The 21,726-nt window shown below is 45.5% G+C and overlaps 1 protein-coding gene across 13 annotated transcripts in view; it reads left to right on the forward strand.

The window, feature by feature from the left end:
• LOC147105924 (protein piccolo-like) overlaps window positions 1-21,726 on the forward strand; it is a 917,910-nt gene that overhangs the window by 31,369 nt on the left and 864,815 nt on the right. For all 13 annotated transcript variants that reach the window (XM_086010862.1, XM_086010863.1, XM_086010861.1 and 10 more), the window contains exon 2: window positions 13,490-14,971. In XM_086010862.1, the coding sequence (XP_085866988.1) occupies window positions 13,490-14,971 (1,482 nt within the window). The remainder of the gene's footprint in view (window positions 1-13,489; window positions 14,972-21,726) is intronic.

Raw genomic sequence — 21,726 nt, forward strand, 5'->3', positions numbered from 1 at the left:
ACCTACTCACATAGCGCCGTATGTCACCTGCTCACAAAGCGCCGTATGTTACCTACTCACATAGCGCCGTATGTCACCTACTCACATAGCGCCGTATGTCACCTACTCACAAAGCGCCGTATGTTACCTACTCACATAGCGCCGTATGTTACCTACTCACATAGCGCCGTATGTCACCTACTCACATAGCGCCGTATGTTACCTACTCACATAGCGCCGTATGTTACCTACTCACATAGCGCCGTATGTTACCTACTCACATAGCGCCGTATGTCACCTACTCACATAGCGCCGTATGTTACCTACTCACATAGCGCCGTATGTCACGTACTCACATAGCGCCGTATGTAACCTACTCACATAGCGCCGTATGTCACCTACTCACATAGCGCCGTATGTCACCTACTCACATAGCGCCGTATGTCACCTACTCACATAGCGCCGTATGTTACCTACTCACATAGCGCCGTATGTTACCTACTCACATAGCGCCGTATGTCACCTACTCACATAGCGCCGTATGTTACCTACTCACATAGCGCCGTATGTCACGTACTCACATAGCGCCGTATGTAACCTACTCACATAGCGCCGTATGTCACCTACTCACATAGCGCCGTATGTCACCTACTCACATAGCGCCGTATGTCACCTACTCACAAAGCGCCGTATGTTACCTACTCACATAGCGCCGTATGTTACCTACTCACATAGCGCCGTATGTCACCTACTCACATAGCGCCGTATGTTACCTACTCACATAGCGCCGTATGTTACCTACTCACATAGCGCCGTATGTTACCTACTCACATAGCGCCGTATGTCACCTACTCACATAGCGCCGTATGTAACCTACTCACATAGCGCCGTATGTCACCTACTCACATGGCGCCGTATGTTACCTACTCACATAGCGCCGTATGTTACCTACTCACATAGCGCCGTATGTTACCTACTCACATAGCGCCGTATGTCACCTGCTCACATAGCGCCGTATGTTACCTACTCACATAGCGCCGTATGTCACCTACTCACATAGCGCCGTATGTCACCTACTCACATAGCGCCGTATGTTACCTACTCACATAGCGCCGTATGTTACCTACTCACATAGCGCCGTATGTTACCTACTCACATAGCGCCGTATGTTACCTACTCCCAAAGCGCCGTATGTTACCTACTCACATAGCGCCGTATGTTACCTACTCACATAGTTACCTAAGTAACCATTTTGCACCAGTAGTCCCTGAGGCAGGTGAAAATGCTCAAACCGAAGCAATAACATTACTTCCCACACAAACTCATTTGCCCTAACAGCTTGGTATCATCTGAAAATATTTGCATAAATTTAATAGAAATGGGGTGGTCCAAGGGTGGACGAGGTGCGTAACTGGTCACTGCTGTTTCGGTACAATTGTTTTCAATGATCATGACTGTTTTGTCTCCCATAATTAGCCAGTTCATTGTCCAATTAACAACTTCTTTTGTCCAACGAGCTTTCACTTCAGCTGCAATTCTCTGCAGAGTCACTTTATCAACAGGGCAAGTTGAAAACTTGAGTGTTTGCCATAATTTTTCTTTGTGCTCATCCAAGGCCTGTCGGAATTGGGTCGTGGAATATATTCCACTTTTTGTATCCGATGTTCACATGATGCACTCTTGCGTCCAGTATAACTGGGATTGACACAAAAGTTATCTGTACCCTTCGCCAACGCCAGGGCAAGAATTCCTTTTCTAAGGACATTGGTCCATGCATCACAGTGCAGCTTCTCCCAGTGTATCTCAAACTGCTTTCCCCTGCACGCACCAGTATGCCTTTTCCATTTCCCAAACCAACCATCCTAGTTACTGTTCTGAATGAGATTCCCAGTCTTGTGTGGATTTACTAGGAACTCTCCGGAGACTGGCCACACCTACTTCACTTTCATCCAGGAGTCTTGAATTTAGTCAGTCTGACCTGGATTTAAACTCGTATCCCAGAAGCTGAAGGATGGCTAACTCAGTCCTTCTAACTGCTGCTACATCACCCCATGCTCCATGTGATATCAATCTTGTTGAAATTATTGCAATTGATAGATTATCCAGTAGAATTTGCATCTGTTATAATTAGAATGTGTCATTTTTGTTTTAAACTGAAACAAAGTGGCTGTGAGAATGTGAAGCGTGCAGCATGCTAGTGGTCTGTCTTGTTTCAGGAATTAGTAGCGTGGCAGTTTCCCAGGGTGCCAATTTCCTAATCTCAGCTGTGATGTTAAGGGCTGAGCAGAACCTAGAGTTTCCTCAGGGGGAGGGAGGGAGGGAGAATGTTCAGGCAATTCATCCCAAATTGGTAGCATAGTTGTTCTATTATTGGACTAGTAATCCAGAGGGCTGGACATGAGATAAGAGTTCGAATCCCACCACACCAGCTGGGGAATTTAAATTCAATTAACTAACTAGATCTGGAATAAAAAACTAGTGTAATGGTGACCATGAAACTTGTTGTAAAAACCCATCTGGTTCACTAATGTCCTTTAGGGAAGGAAATCTGCCGTCCTTACCTGGCCTGGCCTATATGTGACTCCAGACCCACAGCAATGTGGTTGACTTTTAACTGTCCTCTGAAATGGCCCAGCGAGTCACTCAGTTGAATAAGGTGATAATAAATGCTGGCTTTGCCAGCGACGCTCACATCCCGTGAATGAATTTTAAAAAAAAGGCAGCTCAAGAATGAGAGGAGCAGATGCTTGGGAGCAGCTAGCTGCCTAGCCTCACGGCCATGGAATAATAAATGGCATTGGGAGACTGAAAGAAGGGGGGGGGGCGGAGTGTAAACAAAGGCAAATTCATGATCTCCAATATCTATATTCTTTCATGAAACAGTGCTGTTTTTGTACAGCATAACTTGGAACTTAATTGGACATGTTGTTTTGAGTGTATGTAAATTTTAAAATGATTGATTAAAACAATATTAATTCATAAGTCACCTCTGCTATATTGTACACAGTCCATATTCTATCAGGTAAAATACGCAGGGTTTTTTTTCTATGTTAAACCAACAATTGTTCTGTGTAATTGGAGCCATGTTGGTCGTATTGGAAATAGTGGCGAGTAAAGACATTTCCAGTAATTTTCACAGGAACGATCATTTTGAACAGCATTTTGAAAATTATGATGGGCTCATTTGAAAATCCCAAAGTATCAGGGCCAAGTCCCAGTCCAGAGTGACAGTGAGAATAAAGATTGCTGCAGATATTTCAGTGGACTGTGAAGAGAATCCGAGTGAAATATAAAACAGCATCAATGTAACTTGATCTGTTTTCGGCTTGACTCGCGAGAGTATTTTACACTGTCAGAAGCATGTTACTGTAATGATAGCTATTCCCATTATTATTGCAATTATTGACTCGATTTCCTCGTCGCCCCACAAAAAAATCCAAAGTTGTTGACACAAGGCCAATTTAGACTTACAAAATTACTGAGATTTGTTTCTTTTATGTTTTACAAGAAAACAATTTGTAAAGACCGAGTGCGCGGGTGCTGCAATGTTAGACTGACATTCCGCAGACTTGTGCACAACTGTGCCACTAGAGGGCTGTAAACCGCACAGGCCAGGAATTTCCCCATGGGAAGATACAGTGACTCCAGGCCGAGGGGTAAATATTGGCCAGGACACCAGGGAGAACTCCCCTGCTCTTCATAGTGCCGTGGGATCTTTTATGTCCACCTCAGAGGGCAGACGAGGTCTCGGTTTAACATCTCATCTGAAAGACGGCACCTCTGACAGTGCAGCACTCTCTCACTACTGCACTGGGAGCGTCAGCCTAGATTTTGTGTTCAAGTCTCTGGAGTGGAACTTGAATCCACAACCTTGTGCCTCAGAGACGAGAGTGTTGCCATAGTAATTTTTAGGGGTCACTCATTATATCCTGTGAAATAATCCATGATCTTCCAAGCTGCTTTTGGCCATAATGTCACCAGCTCTCACTTTTGTTTCGGACACTTTAATATAAAGACAAATGGACAGAAAGAGACAAATTTAGATTTTTTTTGATACTGATGATGTAAAAGGTAAGACTCACACGTATTTTAATCACTCCAGGTTTTGCTGATTCAGCAAGACTGGATTTGCTGTGGGTTTAGCTTTTAGACTCTTAAACTATTAATAGATAAATTAAATTAGAAGTAGAACGAATAGAGCCTGTACCAGAGTCCTGTAACTCCTGCCTCCCTCCCTAAACCTCTCCGCCTCTCCGCCTCTCTCATCCTTTAAGATGCTCCTTCAGACCTACTTCTTTGACCAAGCCTTTGGTCACCTGTCCTAATATTTGGCTCAGTGTCAAGTTTTGTTTGATCATACTCCTGTGAAGCACCTTGAGATGTTTTACTACGTTACAGGCACTATATAAATACAAGTTGTTGTTTCAGTCAGTGTCTTTTCAGTTGAGTTTTGGGATATAACCTGACCGGTCCTGTGGCTGTTCAGCAGCTTCCATTGTCTCGCCATCTAAAGTGAGTTTTTTTCTAATCAATTTTTTAAGGTAACCAAAGAGAAAAGAATGCAGGATAACTCAAGAAAATCCTGAGAATATTTCCATTGGGTAACATCCAGTAGGGAGCTGCTGAACTGTTCCGCATCTCTGCAGATCATTCTCACGAGCACATTACACATCTGAAAATATAACTTTGCTGCTGTGATTTTAGAACCTCCTGAAAGCCTGAAACACTCAACTGGCCGAAAAGAATTAGTAAATAATTTAACGTAGTAAGGGTATCTTTTCTTTGCGTACAGAAAGTAAAAGCAAATCAAGAATTTTGTATTTTAACTTGTGTGTTTATGTTATCACTCGGGCTCCCTGATTTGTGGTGAAAATGTACAGGAGTCTGAGATCGCTCAGTGTGGTCCAGTGTAGTCCCGGTTTCTTCATGATGTTGTCACACATTCCTCGAGGAAGTCTGCCACTCCGCCAGTTCTTATTTTTGAGTGTAAGCAATCACCAAAGGTCTGATTTCTTTTTTAAAGTAGAAGCTATTTTTCTCCGCTAACTTCTGTACCTTCAGGATCTTGAGTCATTAGTTAAGGTTTTCAATGAACCAGCAGAAACTAAAGCCAAGATCCCATCCCCTGCCCTTCTCCTGTTGTCTGTCCACTTTTAGATTAACAAAATTGAGGCATCCTTAGCCTGGTTAAGTAGAAGCCTTTATAGTTATAATTTAATTTTTTTTTTAAAACACAACAGTTTCATTTTCAATGCAATGAAAGAGAATTATACTGTCACATTTTATAAACACTTATACAGAGGGGAGCAGTGGGTTATCTTTTTCAGTGCATTCATGGGGAAGGTTTTAAAATTTAATTCCATTAACATTATTCAATTTTCTTCACTTACAATATCGATTTGGCATTTTACTGTTCCTCCACAGTGTGTCCTTTTTTAAAATGTATTCGTTCATGGGATGTGGGCGTCGTTGGCAAGGCCAGCATTTATTGCCCATCCCTAATTGCCCTTGAGAAGGTGATAGTGAGCCGTCTTATACAACTGAGTGACTCGCTGGGCCATTACAGAGGGCAGTTAAGAGTCAACCACATTGCTGTGGGTCTAGAGTCACATATAAACCAGACCGGGTAAGGACGGCAGATTTCCTTCCCTAAAGGACATTAGTGAACCAGATGGGTTTTTACGACAATCCGATAGTTTCATGGTCACCATTACTGAGACTAGCTTTTTAGTCCAGATTTTTTTTAAATTTATTTAACTGAATTTAAATTTACCACTGGCTAATAATGGAGTTTGGTTCCGTGGGTGTCGGCTGCTGTTTAGTATCTCGCCCAAATGGCAACATTACAGTCAGTTCCACTCTTGTCCTCACCCAATGTGTTCACACACACCTTCCAACAAGATTCATTGGACATGGATCAGGGTAGAGAAATTTGGCTGATTTATTTTTCCCTTCCTGGCCCCAGAGTGTTGCGGCCAATTAGGCTCTCCAACCAATAGAGCATATCACAGCACAGAAACATAGAAACATAGAAGATAGGAGCAGGAGTAGGCCATTCGGCCCTTCGAGCCTGCTCTGCCATTCAATGTGATCATGGCTGATCATCCAAACTCAGTACCCTGTCCCCGCCTTTTCCCCATATCCCTTGATCCCTTCAGCCTCAAGAAACATATCCAACTCTTTCTTGAATATATTTAATGAACTGGCCTCCACCGCCCTCTGTGGCAGAGAATTCCACAGGTTCACCACTCTCTGGGTGAAGAAATTCCTCCTCATTTCAGTCCTAAATGGCTTACCCCTTATCCTTAGACTATGACCCCTGGTTCTGGACTCCCCGGCCATCAGAAACATCCTTCCTGCATCTAGTCTGTCCAGACCTGACAGAATTTTATAGGTTTCGATGAGATCCCCTCTCAATCTTCTAAACTCCAGTGAGTATAAGCCCAATCGACACAATCTCTCCTCATACGTCATTCCTGCCATCCCAGGTATCAGCCTGGTGAATCTTCGCTGCACTCCCTCCCTGGCAAGAACGTCCTTCCTCAGGTATGGTGACCAAAACTGCACACAATACTCAAGGTGCGGTCTCACCAAGGCCCTGTACAACTGTAGCAAGACATCCTTGTTCCTGTACTCGAACCCTCTTGCTACGAAGGCCAACATACCATTTGCCTTCTTAACCGCCTGCTGCACCTGCATGCTTACCTTCAGCGACTGGTGCACAAGGACACCCAGGTCTCTTTGCACTTCCCCTTCTCCCAATCTATTGCCATTCAAATAATAATCTGCCTTCCTGTTTTTGCCACCAAAGTGGATAACCTCACATTTATCCACATTATAGTGCATTTGCCATGTTACTGCCCAATCACCCAACCTGTCCAAATCGTACTGGAGTTTCCCGACATCCTCCTCGCAGCTTCCCGACATCCTCCTCGCAGCTTACCCTCCCGCCCAGCTTTGTGTCGTCTGCAAATTTGGAGATATTACATCCAATTCCCTCGTCCAGATCATTAATATATATTGTGAACAGCTGGGGTCCTAGAACCGATCCTTGCGGTACCCCACTAGTCACTGCCTGCCACTCAGAAAACGACCCGTTTATTCCAACTCTTTGCTTTCTGTCCGCCAACCAGTTCTCTATCCAAGTCAATACCTTGCCCCCAATCCCATGTGCCTTAATTTTGCACGCTAATCTCTTGTGTGGGACCTTATCGAAAGCCTTCTGAAAGTCCAAATACACCACATCCACTGGTTCTCCCTTATCTATTTTACCAGTTACATCCTCAAAAAATTCCAGTAGATTAGTCAAGCATGATTTACCTTTTGTAAATCCATGTTGATTTTGTCCGATCCTGTCACTGCTTTCCAAGTGCTCAGCTATTACATCTTGTATAATAGACTCTAGCATTTTCCCCACTACCGATGTCAGGCTTACCGGTCTATAATTCCCCGCTTTTTCTCTACCACCTTTTTTCAATAGTGGGGTAACATTAGCTACCCTCCAATCCATGGGTACCGTTCCAGAGTCTATTGAGTTCTGGAAGATGATCAGTAGTGCATCTACTATCTCTAGGGCCACTTCCTTAAGTACCCTGGGATGTAGACCATCAGGCCCTGGGGATTTATCGGCCTTCAGTCCCATCAATTTTCCTAACACCATTTTCCTACAAATACTGATTTCTTTCAGTTCCTCGCTTTCATCAGACCCTATGTTCCCCGGCATCTCTGGGAGGTTATTTGTGTCCTCCTTTGTGAAGACAGAACCAAAGTATGCATTTAGTTGGTCTGCCATTTCCTTGTTTCCCATTATAAATTCCCCCGATTCTGACTGTAAGGGACCTACGCTTGACTTCACTAATCTTTTTCTCTTCACATATCTATAAAAGCTTTTACAGTCAGTTTTTATGTTCCCTGCTAGCTTACTCTCATATTCTATTTTCCCTTTCTTAATTAATCCCTTTGTCCTCCTTTGTTGACTCCTAAACTGCTCTCAATCCTCAGGATTATTGCTTTTTCTAGCCAATTTATATGTCCTCTCCTTGGATCTTATGCTATCCCTAATTTCCCTTGTTAGCCACGGTTGAGTCACCTTTTTTGTTTTATTTTTACGCCAAACTGGGATGAACAAATTCTGTAGCTCATCCATTCAGTCTTTGAATGTTTGCCATTGCCTATCCACCGTCAACCCTTTGAGCGCCATTCCCCACTCAATCCTACCCAACTCGCTCCTCAGACCATCGTAGTTTTCTTTATTTAAATTGAGGACCCTTGTCTCTGAGTCAACTACTTCATTCTCCATCTTAATGCAGAATTCGATCATATTATGATTGCTCCGACCCAAGGGGCCTCGTACAACAAGATTGCTAATTAATCCTTTCTCGTTGCATAATACCCAGTCTAAGATGGCCTGATCTCTGGTTGGTTCCTCGACATATTGGTCCAGGAAACCATCCCGTAAACACTCCAGGAATTCCTCCTCCACGGTATTGTTACTAATTTGGTTGGCCCAATCTATATGTAGGTTAAAGTCACCCATGATGACTGCCATGCCCTTATTGCACGCTTCTTTAATTTCCCTTTTAATGCCATCCCCAACCTCCACCTTACTGTTTGGAGGTCTATATACCACTCCCACTAATGTTTTTTTCCCCTTAGTATTTCTCAATTCTACCCATACAGATTCCACATCATCAGAGCTAATATCCTTCATTACAATTGCATTAATCCCTTCTTTAACCAGTAATGCTACCCCACCTCCCTTTCCTTTCTGCCTATCTTTCCTGAATATCGAATACCCCTGGATGTTGAGTTCCCAGTCTTGGCCATCCTTGAGCCACGTTTCTGTAATCCCAACCAAATCGTATTCGTTTACCTCTATTTGCGCAGCCAATTCATCCACCTTATTACAAATGCTCCTCGCATTAAGACACAAAGCCTTCAAGCTTGTTTTTTTAACGCTCTTAGCCCTATTAGAATTATTATTTACTGTGGCCACGTTTGATTTAAACCGTTGATTTCTCTGATTGCCACTTTTGTTTTTCTCCTTCCTATCTTTTGCTTTTATCACTGTTTCCCTTTCCTCTGTCTCCCTGCTCAGGTTCCCAACCCCCTGCCATTTTAGTTTAAACCCCCCCGAACAGTGCTAGCAAACCTCCCCGCAAGGATATTTATCCCGCTCTGGTTCAGGTGCAACCCGTCCGACTTGTACAAGTCCCACCTTTCCCAGAGGCAGGCCCAGTGATCCAGGAAACTAAAGCCCTCCCTCCTGCACCAACTCTTTAGCCACGCATTCATCTGCTCTATCCTCCTATTCCTATACTCACTAGCACGTGGCACCGGGAGTAATCCAGAGATTACAACCTTTGAGGTCCTGCTCTTTAATCTGCTACCTAGCTCCCTAAATTCTTGTTGCAGGACCTCATCCCTCTTTCTACCCATGTCGTTGGTCCCAATGTGAACCACGACCTCTGCCTGTTCCCCCTCCCCCTTCAGAATGCCCTGCAGCCGTTCAGTGACATCCTTGACCCTGGCACCAGGGAGGCAACAAACCATCCTGGAGTCACGTCTACGGCCACAGAACCGTCTATCTGTTCCCCTTACGATAGAATCCCCTAGCACTATTGCTCTCCCACTCTTTTTCCTCCCTTCCTGAGCAGCAGCCACACCGAAGGAGGCATTCGGCCCATCATGCCTGTGCTGGATCTTTGCAAGCTCTCCAATAAGTCCCACTCCTCTGCTCTTGCCCCATAGCCCTGCAAATTTCTCCTTTCAAGTATTTATCCAATTTCCTTTTGAAAATTACTATTGAATCTGCTCCCACCACCCTTTCACGTACTGCATCATACATCGTAACAGCTCGCGGCAGAAAAAAAAATCATCGCATTTCCCCCTTGGCTTTTTTGCCAATTATCTTAAATCTGTGTCATAGAGTCATAGGGGGAAAACTGATTTGTGACCCCTTTGGGGCGCGAGCTTCGCTGGGGCGCTTCCTGAAAAAATGAGCATCCCGCGGCCGAAATTCATTGGTAGCGCCCCAAAAGGGAAGCGGGGCGCTACTGAAAGCGTCCCGCCTCCCTCTTGGGGCGCTGCGAGGGAATATCACGGCACTGCGGCACGGTGCGCCGCGGTACTGCAGGACTTCCTCCCCTTAGAGGAGAGGGGCCTTGCGCAGCGTGACCCGGGGACCAGCTGGGCCACCAGGGATCGGCGTGCCAGCAAAGGAGCCCGGCACTGGGGAGAAGTGCCGGGCTCACGGGGAGGGGCTGGTCAGGAGGCCGGGGACGGCAATGGGGACAGGTGCTGGTAGGTGGCCAGCAACAAAAATGGCCGCCCGGCACCTCGCCTTTAATTAGCGCTGCCTCGGCCGCAGGTAGGTTCTATTGACCCTGTTGGATATAGCGTCCAGCGGTAAGTCGGGGCGCTACCGAAGATTGCGGCTGGGGCGCTGCGCACAGTGATAACGTCATCCCCGGCAGCGCAGCGCTGCGGGGTGCTAACGGTTACCGCCGATGCCAACCTCCCGCTGAATTTCACGGGAGGCATTGGCAGAGCTGTGCCCGGGCGCTAGTTGCTTTGCGCCCCATTAGCACCCTTAGGGCGCTAACGAGAGCTGCAAAGCAACCGAATTTTTAGGCCATAGAGTCATAACGGCACCAAAGGAGGCCATTCGGCCCATTGAGTCCGTGCCGGCTCGCTGTAGAGCAATCCAGTCAGTCCCATTCCCCCGCTCTATCCCCATAGTCCTGCAAGTTTATTTCCCTCAAGTGCCTATCCAGTCTCCCCTTGAAAACATTGAGTGCCTCCGCTTCCACCACGTCCGTCGGCAGCAAGTTCCAGGTCATCACCACTCGCTGCGTAAAAAGATTTTTCGTCACGTCCACCCTGTATCTCTTGCCCAAAACCTTAAATCTGTGTCCCCTAGTCCTTGTACCATCAACTAGTGGGAACAGCCTTGTCCCATCTAGCCTATCCAAACCCATCATAATCTTGTACACCTCGATCAAATCACCCCCAACCTGTCCTTGTTGCTCTGGTTATTGACCCTGCTGCTGCTGGAAACAGTTTCTCCTGATCTACTCTATCAAAACCCATCATAAGTTTGAACACCTCTATTAAATCTCCCCTTAACCTTCTCTGTTCTAAGGAGAAAAATCCCAGCATCTGCAGCCTCTCCACTTAACTGAAGTTCCTCAACCCTGGTACCATTCTAGTAAATCTCCTCTGTACCCTCTACAGGGCCTTGACACCCTCCCTAAAATGTGGTGCCCAGAATTGGACACAATGGCCACGATTTTCTCGATCGATGCGGCTTGGGAGCTGGTTTCTGGGTTCCAGTTCTGCCCCCAACTTCATCCAGCCCACGGACGTGATTTTACGTCAATTGGCTTTGTTAAGCCTGCCCTACGGGCTTGCCGGCTAATTAAGAAGAAGCCGGTCAGATGACGTCATTTGATGACGCATCATCTACCGGTTTTCTTAAAGGGACCACGCACAAATTTTCTTTGCTCATTTCTCAGTGCTTGACAGCACTGAGGTGCTGCAAACACTGACAATGGCTGTTCACAGGTGAGTTCTTGCACCCAGGCTCTCCAGTGATTCCCTCCTTAGGCTAGAACAGATGGCAGCTGCAGGTAAGTTTGCAGAAGCGATCTGTCACTGGTGAGAGAGGTTCTCCCAATGAGGTGGGACTAGACAGCCAATTCAAAACTTGTTACCTACTGAAAAGTGTAAATGCATTAAAAATGAATTTCCCAACATTTCCTTACCTCTGAAACTCACCAGTGCACCATTGGATCCTTCACACCACTTCTGCAGCTGTCATCAATGCAGAAACATTACAGCAGACTCACAACACGCCACATACAAACATACGAATTAGGAGCAGGAGTAGGCCACTCGGCCCTTCGAGCCTGCTCCGCCATTCAATAAGATTATGGCTGATCCGATTACGCCACATTCCCGCCACACTTACCTGGCGTGGAGTCCGGATGTCTGGAAGCCCGAAGTAGAAGTGTCAAAGTTGAAAAAGAGCCTGTTAACTGCCTGTTAAGTGGCTATACTCCTCTTCCCGCCGCTAGGTGTTGGGTCCATGTGCAAATCAGGAACCCAGCACTTGGGAAGATTGATTGATTGGAGGCGGGTTGACAGCGGGTTTCCTGCCCGTTCTCAATCTTTGCGATTTTGCCAGCGGTCCCGTCTCCAAACCTGCCCCCTGAGCACTGGCAAAATTCTGGCCATAATTCTAGCTGAGGTCTAACCAGTGTTTTATAAAGGTTTAGCATAACTTCCTTGCGTTTGTGCTCTATTCCTCTACTTCTAAAGCCAAGGATCCCATATGCTTTTTTTAACTGTCTCATCAACTTGTCCTGCCACCTGAAAGATTTGTGTGTGTGAACCTGCAGTCCCCTTCAACTTGTACCCTTTACTTTATATTGCCTCGCCTCATTTTTCCTTCTAAAATGAATCACTTTACACTTCTCTGCATTAAATTTCATCTGCCACGTGACTGCCCATTTCACCAGTCTGCCTATTTCCTCCTGAAGTCTGCTACTATCCTCTTCACTGTTTCTTACATTGCCAAGCTTTGTGTCATCTGCAAACTTTGAAAGTATGCCCCCTATACACAAGTCCAGGTTATTGATATTTATCAAAGAGCAGTGGTCATAATACCGACCACTGTGTACTTCCTTCCAGTCTGAAAAACTACCGTTCACCATGACTCTGCTTTCTGTCCCTTAGCCAATTTTGTATCCACGCTGCCACTGCCGCTTTAACCTTTTAAATTTACTAACAAGTCTATTATGTGGCACTTTATCAAATGTCCTCTGGAAGTTCATATACCCAACATCAACTGCACTGCCTTCATCAACCCTCTTTGTTATTTCATTGAAGAACTCCATCAAGGATTGGGATGTATTAGTCCCATCAGGTTGAGTGATGAACGTAACCAAATCATTATAGCAGCAGAGATTTTTTTTAAAAGGTCCAAGAAAATCAAGTCCATGGTGTGTCTACAAAGTAGTTGTGAAATTTATCCCACTTTATAAACACACAAAGTAATGATGTCATTCTCATTGGAAAAGTACAAATGGCGTTAAATCACTTGCAGTGTCATTGCAACGGAAATGACACATTGCTCTTCCAGTTTTCCAAAATGTAATGATCCTCTTCAATATTTGACACAGGTTTTCAATTTACTAAGCGGTCTTTCAACTAAAACTGTCCTTTTTTCACAAAGGGTATATTCTGTGAATGGCTATTTAAGATCATTTAGATAGGGCGAAGGCATCTATTATACAGCAATAATGGATGGTAGTGTTACTCCACTTGTAATTGTAAATGAGTAAATAAAACTGATTTTATTGATGCGATTAGTGTGCATGTTAGTAAAAACAGATTATGATGTCTGCTAGTTTAAATATTTGGTTAACTATTAACAGATCTGACTCAAAATGCAGCTTAGTCAAATAGTATTTGATTCATTATATGCTTTTATGCCCATTATTTACAGGTCATAGAATGGCTGTGTTTGAATTGTCAGATGCAAAGAGCCCTCGGCATGGACATGACCTCAGCCCCTGGCTCCAAGCCACAGCCTCTGCAGCCCAAGCAGCAAGGAGCTCCTTCCACTGCCCCACAAATAGCCAAACAGGGTCCAGCTCAGCAACAGCCACAGAAGAAAGAGCCAGCTCCAAGACCTGAACAAACCAAGCCATTGTCACAACCAGGACCTAGAAAACAGCCAGTGCTTACCAAGCAGCAGTCAATGGCTGCTTCTCCTCCGCCAAAGGCCAAACAACCGTCACGTGGGCCACGGGACCAACAACCTACGCTGCAGACAGCCCAGAAACCAGAACCAGTTAAACCATCACAGCAGCTGATGGATCAAAAGAAACAGCAAGATCTGAACAAGCCCCCACAGAAAGTTGTTTCTACTTCTCGAGTACCAGAGACCAAGCAACCCTCACTGGGACCGCAGGTTCAACCAGCCGGAAAGCAGAAAGGTTCTGACCAGACGAAGAGACCTGAGCAAACGAAGCCAATCCCACAGCCCCAGCAGCCCACTGAAAAACAGAAGGAGGCCGACCGGAGAACACAGCCACAACAAGGGCAAAAAAAGGAAGATTCCGGTCCAGGGACAGAGCCTGGCACTGGGATAAAGAGTCAAAAGCAGGATGTGGCTCAACAGAAACAGCCACCGCAGGTACAGAAGGAGGTATTAGTGGACAAACCGCTGGGTGCTCATGGTGCTGCCCCTGAATTGATCAAGCAGCCTGCATTGAAAGTGGAACCCAAAACTGGTCGCCCAATAGAAGAGCAAGCAAAACCAATTCAGAAACCAGCAGTTGCTAAGGCTGTACCTTCACAAATCCCACCAGAGACTCAAAAAGCTCAGAAACCTCCTGAGCAGTCAAGGCGTTTCAGCCTAAACTTGGGGGGTGCTTCACAACCACCGCCCTTTCAGCCATCAACCCCTCAAGAGACTGTCACCGGAAAACTCTTCGGGTTTGGGGCATCACTCTTCAGTCAAGCCTCAACTTTGATGTCAACAGCACCCCAGCAACAAGATCCACATGGACATGCTGCACAGCCCGTCCCTGCTGTACCTCCAACTGCAACTCAGGCAGCCTCCAAGGAGAGTCGTGTTACTCAGCAATCTCCTAAACCTGACGCTGCGAAAAGAGAAACTAAACCTCCGGCAGCAGAAAAATTAGAACAGAAAGTGTCCGTGTCGGCAGAAGGCGTGAAGGACACTGGACCCACAAAGAAAGCTGTGGCAGTGAAAGAAAGCAAACCAGTCGCAGAAATGGTTAAAAAGGCATCCAAACCCTTGGAACCCAAAGTGGCTGCTTCATCTAAGACTACCTGCCCTCTCTGTAAAACTGGTCTGAATATTGGTTCCGCGGCTCCTCCCGACTTCAACACGTGTACAGAATGCAAGGCTGTTGTGTGCAACCTCTGTGGATTTAATCCAATGCCGCATCTAACAGAGGTAGGAAATTATCCCATTTCTTTCAACACTAGAAATTAGGTCCTTTTTGCAAGTAGCCAGTTGTAGATATGGAATTTTAATTCACATTTTTGGACATTTCATAACTAACGCTATGATGACCTTTCTCGTAGTGAGACCGTTTCATATTTATATTCAACATTTATATCATTTCCTCCTATGCACAGTTTTGTAGGAGAGACAGATCTTAGAACTTGTAAAATGTCTCTCTGAGCAAGTCATCTTTGTCCGACCTGCCTGTTGTTTCTGTTCACATTAGCAGGTGCCATCCAGTGTCGGATTTCACTCCCTTTACGTGGTCATCCCATTGAGAGAATACAAAATGCTAATTTAAGAATAACCACCATATAATGACGGAAATTACTAATATACAAAGCAGTTTATTTAAATTATATTATCAAGGTCCGCATATCTGCTGACTAAAGAAAATTAATCAAAGAACTGAAATTATGCAGAGCATTACCTTTCCAGCTGGTGCATTTTGAAATACTTATTCTTCTGAGATGGTTTTATTGTTATCAGAAATAATGCATTTCCGATAAAACTTTTGCAATACTGAATGAGGTGCGGGGCAGTGGGTGCTTTGTTCTCATTCCTATCTTGTGTTATTAAACTCCTTGCAGTCGAGCACTTTAAAACTTGCGTGGTCTGATTAAAATCTCCAAAATCATTTGAAACTTCTGTGTGTTTAGTATCTTTGGAGCAATGAATCTTTCCAAAGTAGTTCTACTGACAGGCGAGTGTATATATTATGAAAAGTGCAAACGGCTACGGTTCTGTGTACTTTTCTACACGATGACCTGTGACTATCAATATTTGAATAAACCACCGTCCCTAATGGGATGAGGTCAGGTTAACACTGATTTATGATCATTTTGATCTGCTGCCATGTCCCAACTTCAGGATCTGTTAGGATCTTGCGTTACGGTTTGTTATAATTTATGTTCTCATTTAAGATAAACCTCCCCTGTGCTAGAGTACAGAATTAATTGTCAGTTCCTAGTAATTTTATTTAGCACCCCTGTGTCTCACTGTGGAACAACTAGAGACGCCACTTAACTTTAGGGAGGAATCTATGCTAAAAATTGCAATGTGCGAGGTAATAAAATGCCCTGTAAAATACCAGAGGCCGGTTTCAGTACAGTTGCTTGTTCAGGTTCACATGGCAAGTTGTAACTTCAGCACACTGTCAAAGAATTACAGGAAAGACATTTGGTTACCCACATGGTAAGAAACATCGAAACATAGAAGATAGGAGCAGGAGTAGGCCATTCGGCCCCTCGAGCCTGCTCGGCCATTCAATGCGATCATCGCTGATCATCCAAATTCAGTACCCTGTCCCTGCCTTCTCCCCATATCCCTTGATCCCTTTAGACTTAAGAAATATATCCAACTCCTTCTTGAATATATTTAATGAATTGGCCTCTACTGCCTTCTGTGGTAGAGAATTCCACAGGTTCACCACTCTCTGGGTGAAGAAATTCCTCCTCATTTCTGTCCTAAATGGCTTACCCCTTATCCTTAGACTGTGTTCCTTGATTCTGGACTCCCCGACCATTGGGAACATCCTACCTGCATCTAGTCTGTCCAGTCCTGTCAGAATTTTATAAGTTTCAATGAGATCCCCTCTCATTCTTCTAAACTCCAGCGAGTATAAGCCCAATCGACCCAATCTCTCCTCATACGTCATTCCTGCCATCCCAGGTATCAGCCTGGTGAATCTTCGCTGAACTCCCTCCATGGCAAGAACATCCTTCCTCAGATAAGGCGACCAAAACTGCACACAATACTCAAGATGTGGTCTCAACAAGGCCCTGTACAACTGCAGCAAGACATCCTTGTTCCTGTACTCAAACCCTCTCGCTACGAAGGCCAACATACCATTTGCCTTCTTAACCGCCTGCTGCACCTGCATGCTTACCTTCAGCGACTGGAGCACAAGAACACCCAGGTCTCGTTGCACTTCCCCTTCTCCCAATCTTTTGCCATTCAGATAATAATCTGCCTTCCTGTTTTTGACACCAAAGTGGATAACCTCGCATTTATCCACGTTATATTGCATCTGCCATGCTTCTGCCCAATCACCAACCTATCCAAATCATCCTGGAGTTTCTCGGCATCCTCCTCACAGCACACACGCCCACCCAGCTTTGTGTCGTCTGCAAACTTGGAGATATTACATCTAGTTCCCTTGTCTAGATAATTAATATATATTGTGAATAGCTAGGGTCCAAGGACCGATCCCTGCGGTACCCCACTAGTCACTGCCTGCCACTCGGAAAAAGACCCGTTTATTCCAACTCTTTGCTTTCTGTCTGCCAACCAGTTCTCTATCCAAGTCAATACTGTTAAATTCTCAAGAGTTTAATAACCTTGCTTGTATAACAATTAAAAGAGTACGCAGGAGACAGAGTTCAGTTCACAGCCATCACTTCCAGAAGAATCTCTTCAACTCAATGCACTCTTATTTCCCATAGTGCATTGCACATCACAACTACGGTAAGCTATGTGGGACAATTCAAATACAACATTCAAAATACACAACATCTCCTCCCCTCTTACATTAGATGTCCCAATAGAACCACAAAATTTTAAAAACACAATAACCTGGGAGTGAGGGTAGACTTCCTCCAACCATGGCTATACCCATGGGGATTATTATGCCCCAGATAAAGGGTAAGCCTCTGAACTATAAGTTCATACGTATAGGGGCCCGCCGCTCTCTGGTAGGATACCGGCGGTCAACCTGGCTCTCCAGTTCATTGTCTCTCACAGGTGACGTCACCACAAGTGTAGGCGGCTGAGGTGCCTGTATACAGGTCTCCCTTGCTGATGAGATAGGGGCTGAAGCGGCTGCTTCCTCAGAAGGTGAGCCTCTCGGTGTAGAAGGCGGATGACCCACAGCGTCACCCAATGGCAGATAAACTGCTGTTGGTGGTTCAGTGGGTGTTGCTGCACTTCGTAGAAGCTGATCGGTGTGTCTCTTCCAGACAATGTCCTCGGGTGTCTGTACAGTGTAGGATATTGGACCAGTCTGTGCAATGACAATAGCAGGAACCCACTTAGGTCCACCACTGTAGTTCCGTGCCAACACATGTTCACCTGGACTGAAGACTCTGTCTTTGGAGCGTTGTTCACGTCGCTTGATCTGCTTGTCCTGCTGATACTGCACCACGTCTTTCACCTTTGGTGGTTTCAGCAGGTCGAAGTTGGTTCGTAGCTCTCTTTTGAGCAGTAGAGTGGCAGGTGATGCTTTTGTGGTCGCATGTGGTGTGTTCCTGTAACTCAATAGGAAACTATTCAGGCGCTGATGAAGCATTCCCTGGCCTTGCGATGCCTTTAGAGAGTGTTTCATGGTCTGAACAAACCTCTCAGCTAGACCATTGGTCGCAGGGTGGTATGGTGCAGCCCTGATATGTTGTACGCCATTCAGCTGCAGGACTGTAGCCATTTCTTGTGACACCCACTGTGGACCGTTGTCTGAGACAAGTTGCATCGGAGATCCAAATCGGCTGAACACCTCACCTAACTTCTTGATGGTCTTCTCAGCGGTGGTGGACCTCATTATAACAACCTCTGGCCACTTACTGTGCACGTCAACAGCCACCAGGAACATCCTCTCCTCGAATGGACCTGCAAAGTCTACATGAATGCGGTGCCATGCTTCCTCCGGAAAGTCCCAGGGGTGAAGAGGTGCAAGCTGTGGCACATTACGAACACTCTGACATGAGGAACAGGTTTTAGCTTTGTCCTCAATCTGTCCATCCATACCCGGCCACCAGAAGTAGCTCCTCACTATTTTTTCATACGAACCATTCCGCAGTGTCCGGAGTGTAGTTGCTGTAACACTGGTTTCCGTAGCGATGGTGGAATAACCACTCTCCTCCCCCAGAGCAAACATCCAGACTGCACCGACAGTTCGTTTCTCCTTAAGAGATATGGTTTCAGGTTTGGGTCATCGCTGTCAAGCTTGCCCCTGACGATAATGTCCAGCACTGCAGACAGCACTGGGTCGTTTCTGGTGTTTTGTCGGACCTGTGTCGAAGTAACAGGCGCGTTCTCCACCTGGCTAAAATAACAGATGTCCATGCTACGCGTCATAGGCTTGGTGACAGGCAGCGGCAACCTGGAAAGACCGTCAGCGTTGCCGTGCAGGTCAGACTTACGATATCTAATGTCAAATGTGTGTGCAGACAACAGCAGCGCTCACCTTTGCATTCTGCTCACAGCAAGTGACGGAATCCCTGTATGTGGCCCGAAGATGGTCGTGAGAGGGCGGTGATCTGTTAGTAGGGTGAACTGTCTCCTGTACAAATATTGGTGAAACTTGCGAACGCCAAAAACGATGCTCAGTGCTTCTTGTTCTGTTTGGGCGTAGTTAGTTTCAGCTCTGTTCAAAGTCCTAGATGCGAATGCTATCGGCTTCTCTTCTCCGTTTGGCATGATATGAGAAACGACCGCTCCCACACCATATGATGATGCATCGCAAGCTAACTGTATTGGTAATGAAGGGTTAAAATGCGTCAAAGCCTCTGACTTCAGGAGCGTGTCCTTTGCTGTCATGAACGCCTCCTGGCACTTGTTAGTCCATTCCCACTTCTTGTCTTTACATAGCAACCAATGCAGCAGCCTCAGCATCGAGGCTAGGTTCGGTATGAACCGTCCATAGTAGTTCAGTAACCCTAGAAAAGGACGCAGCTGGCTGATATTTTCAGGTGCTGGGGCATCCATGATTGCCTTGGTCTTGGACGGTGCCTTGTGAAGGCCTGTGGCATCGATCACATGACCGAGGTACTCAACTGATGCCTGAAAAAAATCACATTTATCCCTGCGAACTCTGGGTCCATAATCCCTCAGTCTCTGTAGCGTTGCGTCCAAGTTATGCAGATGGTCTTGGTCATCACACCCAGTAACTAAGTTATCATCTAAGTAGCACTGGACTCCAGGCAATCCACTAAGGATCTGGTCCATAGCACGTTGGAAAAGCGCTGGAGCTGATGTAATTCCGAAAGGAAGTCGACGATACCTAAATAGGCCTTTGTGCATCACAATAGTCAGCATTTCTCGTGACTGTTCATCCACATGCATTTGCAGGTAGGTTTGACAGAGGTCGATTGTGCTAAACTTCTGGCCCCCAGCAAGTCCCGCAAACAAATCATCAATACGGGGAAGCGGATATTGCTCCACTGACAATACAGGGTTAACAGTTACTTTAAAATCTCCACATATCCTAACTCCACCCCCTTTCTTGAGCACTGGTACGATGGGTGTTGCCCATTCACTCACGCTGACTGGTTCTAGTACTCCGCTTTCAACTAGGGCTTCTAAGTCAGCCTCGACTTTTGGTCTGATGGCATAAGGTATGGGTCGTGCCTTCATGAACTTGGGTTTGCTATCCTGCTTAATACGAAGCTTCACAGTAATATCTTTCATGCTACCCAGTTCTCCATTAAAGACTTCTGCATGTTTCTTTAAGATGGCGGGTAAGCCTGGATCATTGTGTGACATCATGTAGACTGATAACCAGTCTAATTTTATTCTCTCCATCCACGAACGTCCCAGCAGGGAGGGGTAGTCTCCTTTAACTACGTAGAGTGGTAACTTCCTAGTTTGTCCATTCAACTGAACTGTGACCTCAGTGATACCTCTCACGGTTACTCTTTCACTGGTATATGTCTTTAACGCTAGGTTAGCTGGCTGAAGTGGAAGGTGCTTTAATGTCTTTTTGTAGACTGTCTCTGACATAAGAGTTACTGCTGCCCCGGTATCGATCTGCATTCGCACAGGCTGCCCCTCTAGCAAGGGTGAGACCCAGTAGCCATGCGAATCCCCAGCTACAGCCAGCACGTTCAGTGATAGTTTCTCCTCTGAAGTGTCACTTGCCTCTGTTTTGTCCTGTTCTACAGAGCGGACGTGCTTCTTTGCCTTTTGTCTGAATGTTTTTTTTCTTCCTTCCGTCTCTGACGTTTTCTCTGTGTCCTTTTTATTTCTGCATGCGCGCTGAATATGTCCCTTTTTACCACAGCTGTGGCAATCCATGTCCACGCACCAGCATGCAGACGCAAGATGCCCCGTTTTGCCACAATGGAAGCATGGCCCTTGGCTCTCTGTTCTTACTTTGTGCATTTTTTCTGTTGCACCCAACTGTTGAGCTTCCTTAGCTGCCAATTCCATGGAAATACTGATTTCAATGGCCTTTTGTAGAGTCAGATTACTCTCCGTTAATAGTCTCTTCTGTATGGCTTCAGTTCTCATACCACACACTAGCCTGTCTCTTATAGTATCATTTAGCACGTCATTAAACTCACAGTGCTCTGATAGTCTTTTTAGTGCAGCTACAAACATAGTCATTGTTTCTCCTTCTTCCTGGTTACACCTGTGGAACCTAAACCTCTCAGCTATGACTAGGGGTTTGGGTGAAAAATGCCCTTTTAGTATCTCCACAATTTCACTATATTGTTTAATCCCTGGTTTATCTGGATGTACTAAAGTACCCAAAAGATTGAAAGTCTTTGGTCCCATCACACTTAACAATGTAGGTACTACTTTGTTCCCTCCAATGTCATTTGCTCGTGTGAAGTATTCAAATCGTTCTGTGTATGAGCTCCATTGTTCGACATTCTCATCAAACGGTCCAATGTTACCGATAATTTCAGCCATTTTCCTTCTCTCAGGCTCCTAATTATCATTCACTAAGGATCCTTCCAATGTTGAACTCAACTAAAATCACTATCAGT

The sequence above is a fragment of the Somniosus microcephalus genome, chromosome 17, assembly GCF_052327205.1.
Source record: "Somniosus microcephalus isolate GS21.2 chromosome 17, FLI_Smic_1.0, whole genome shotgun sequence".
NCBI classification, from domain to species: Eukaryota; Metazoa; Chordata; class Chondrichthyes; order Squaliformes; family Somniosidae; genus Somniosus; species Somniosus microcephalus.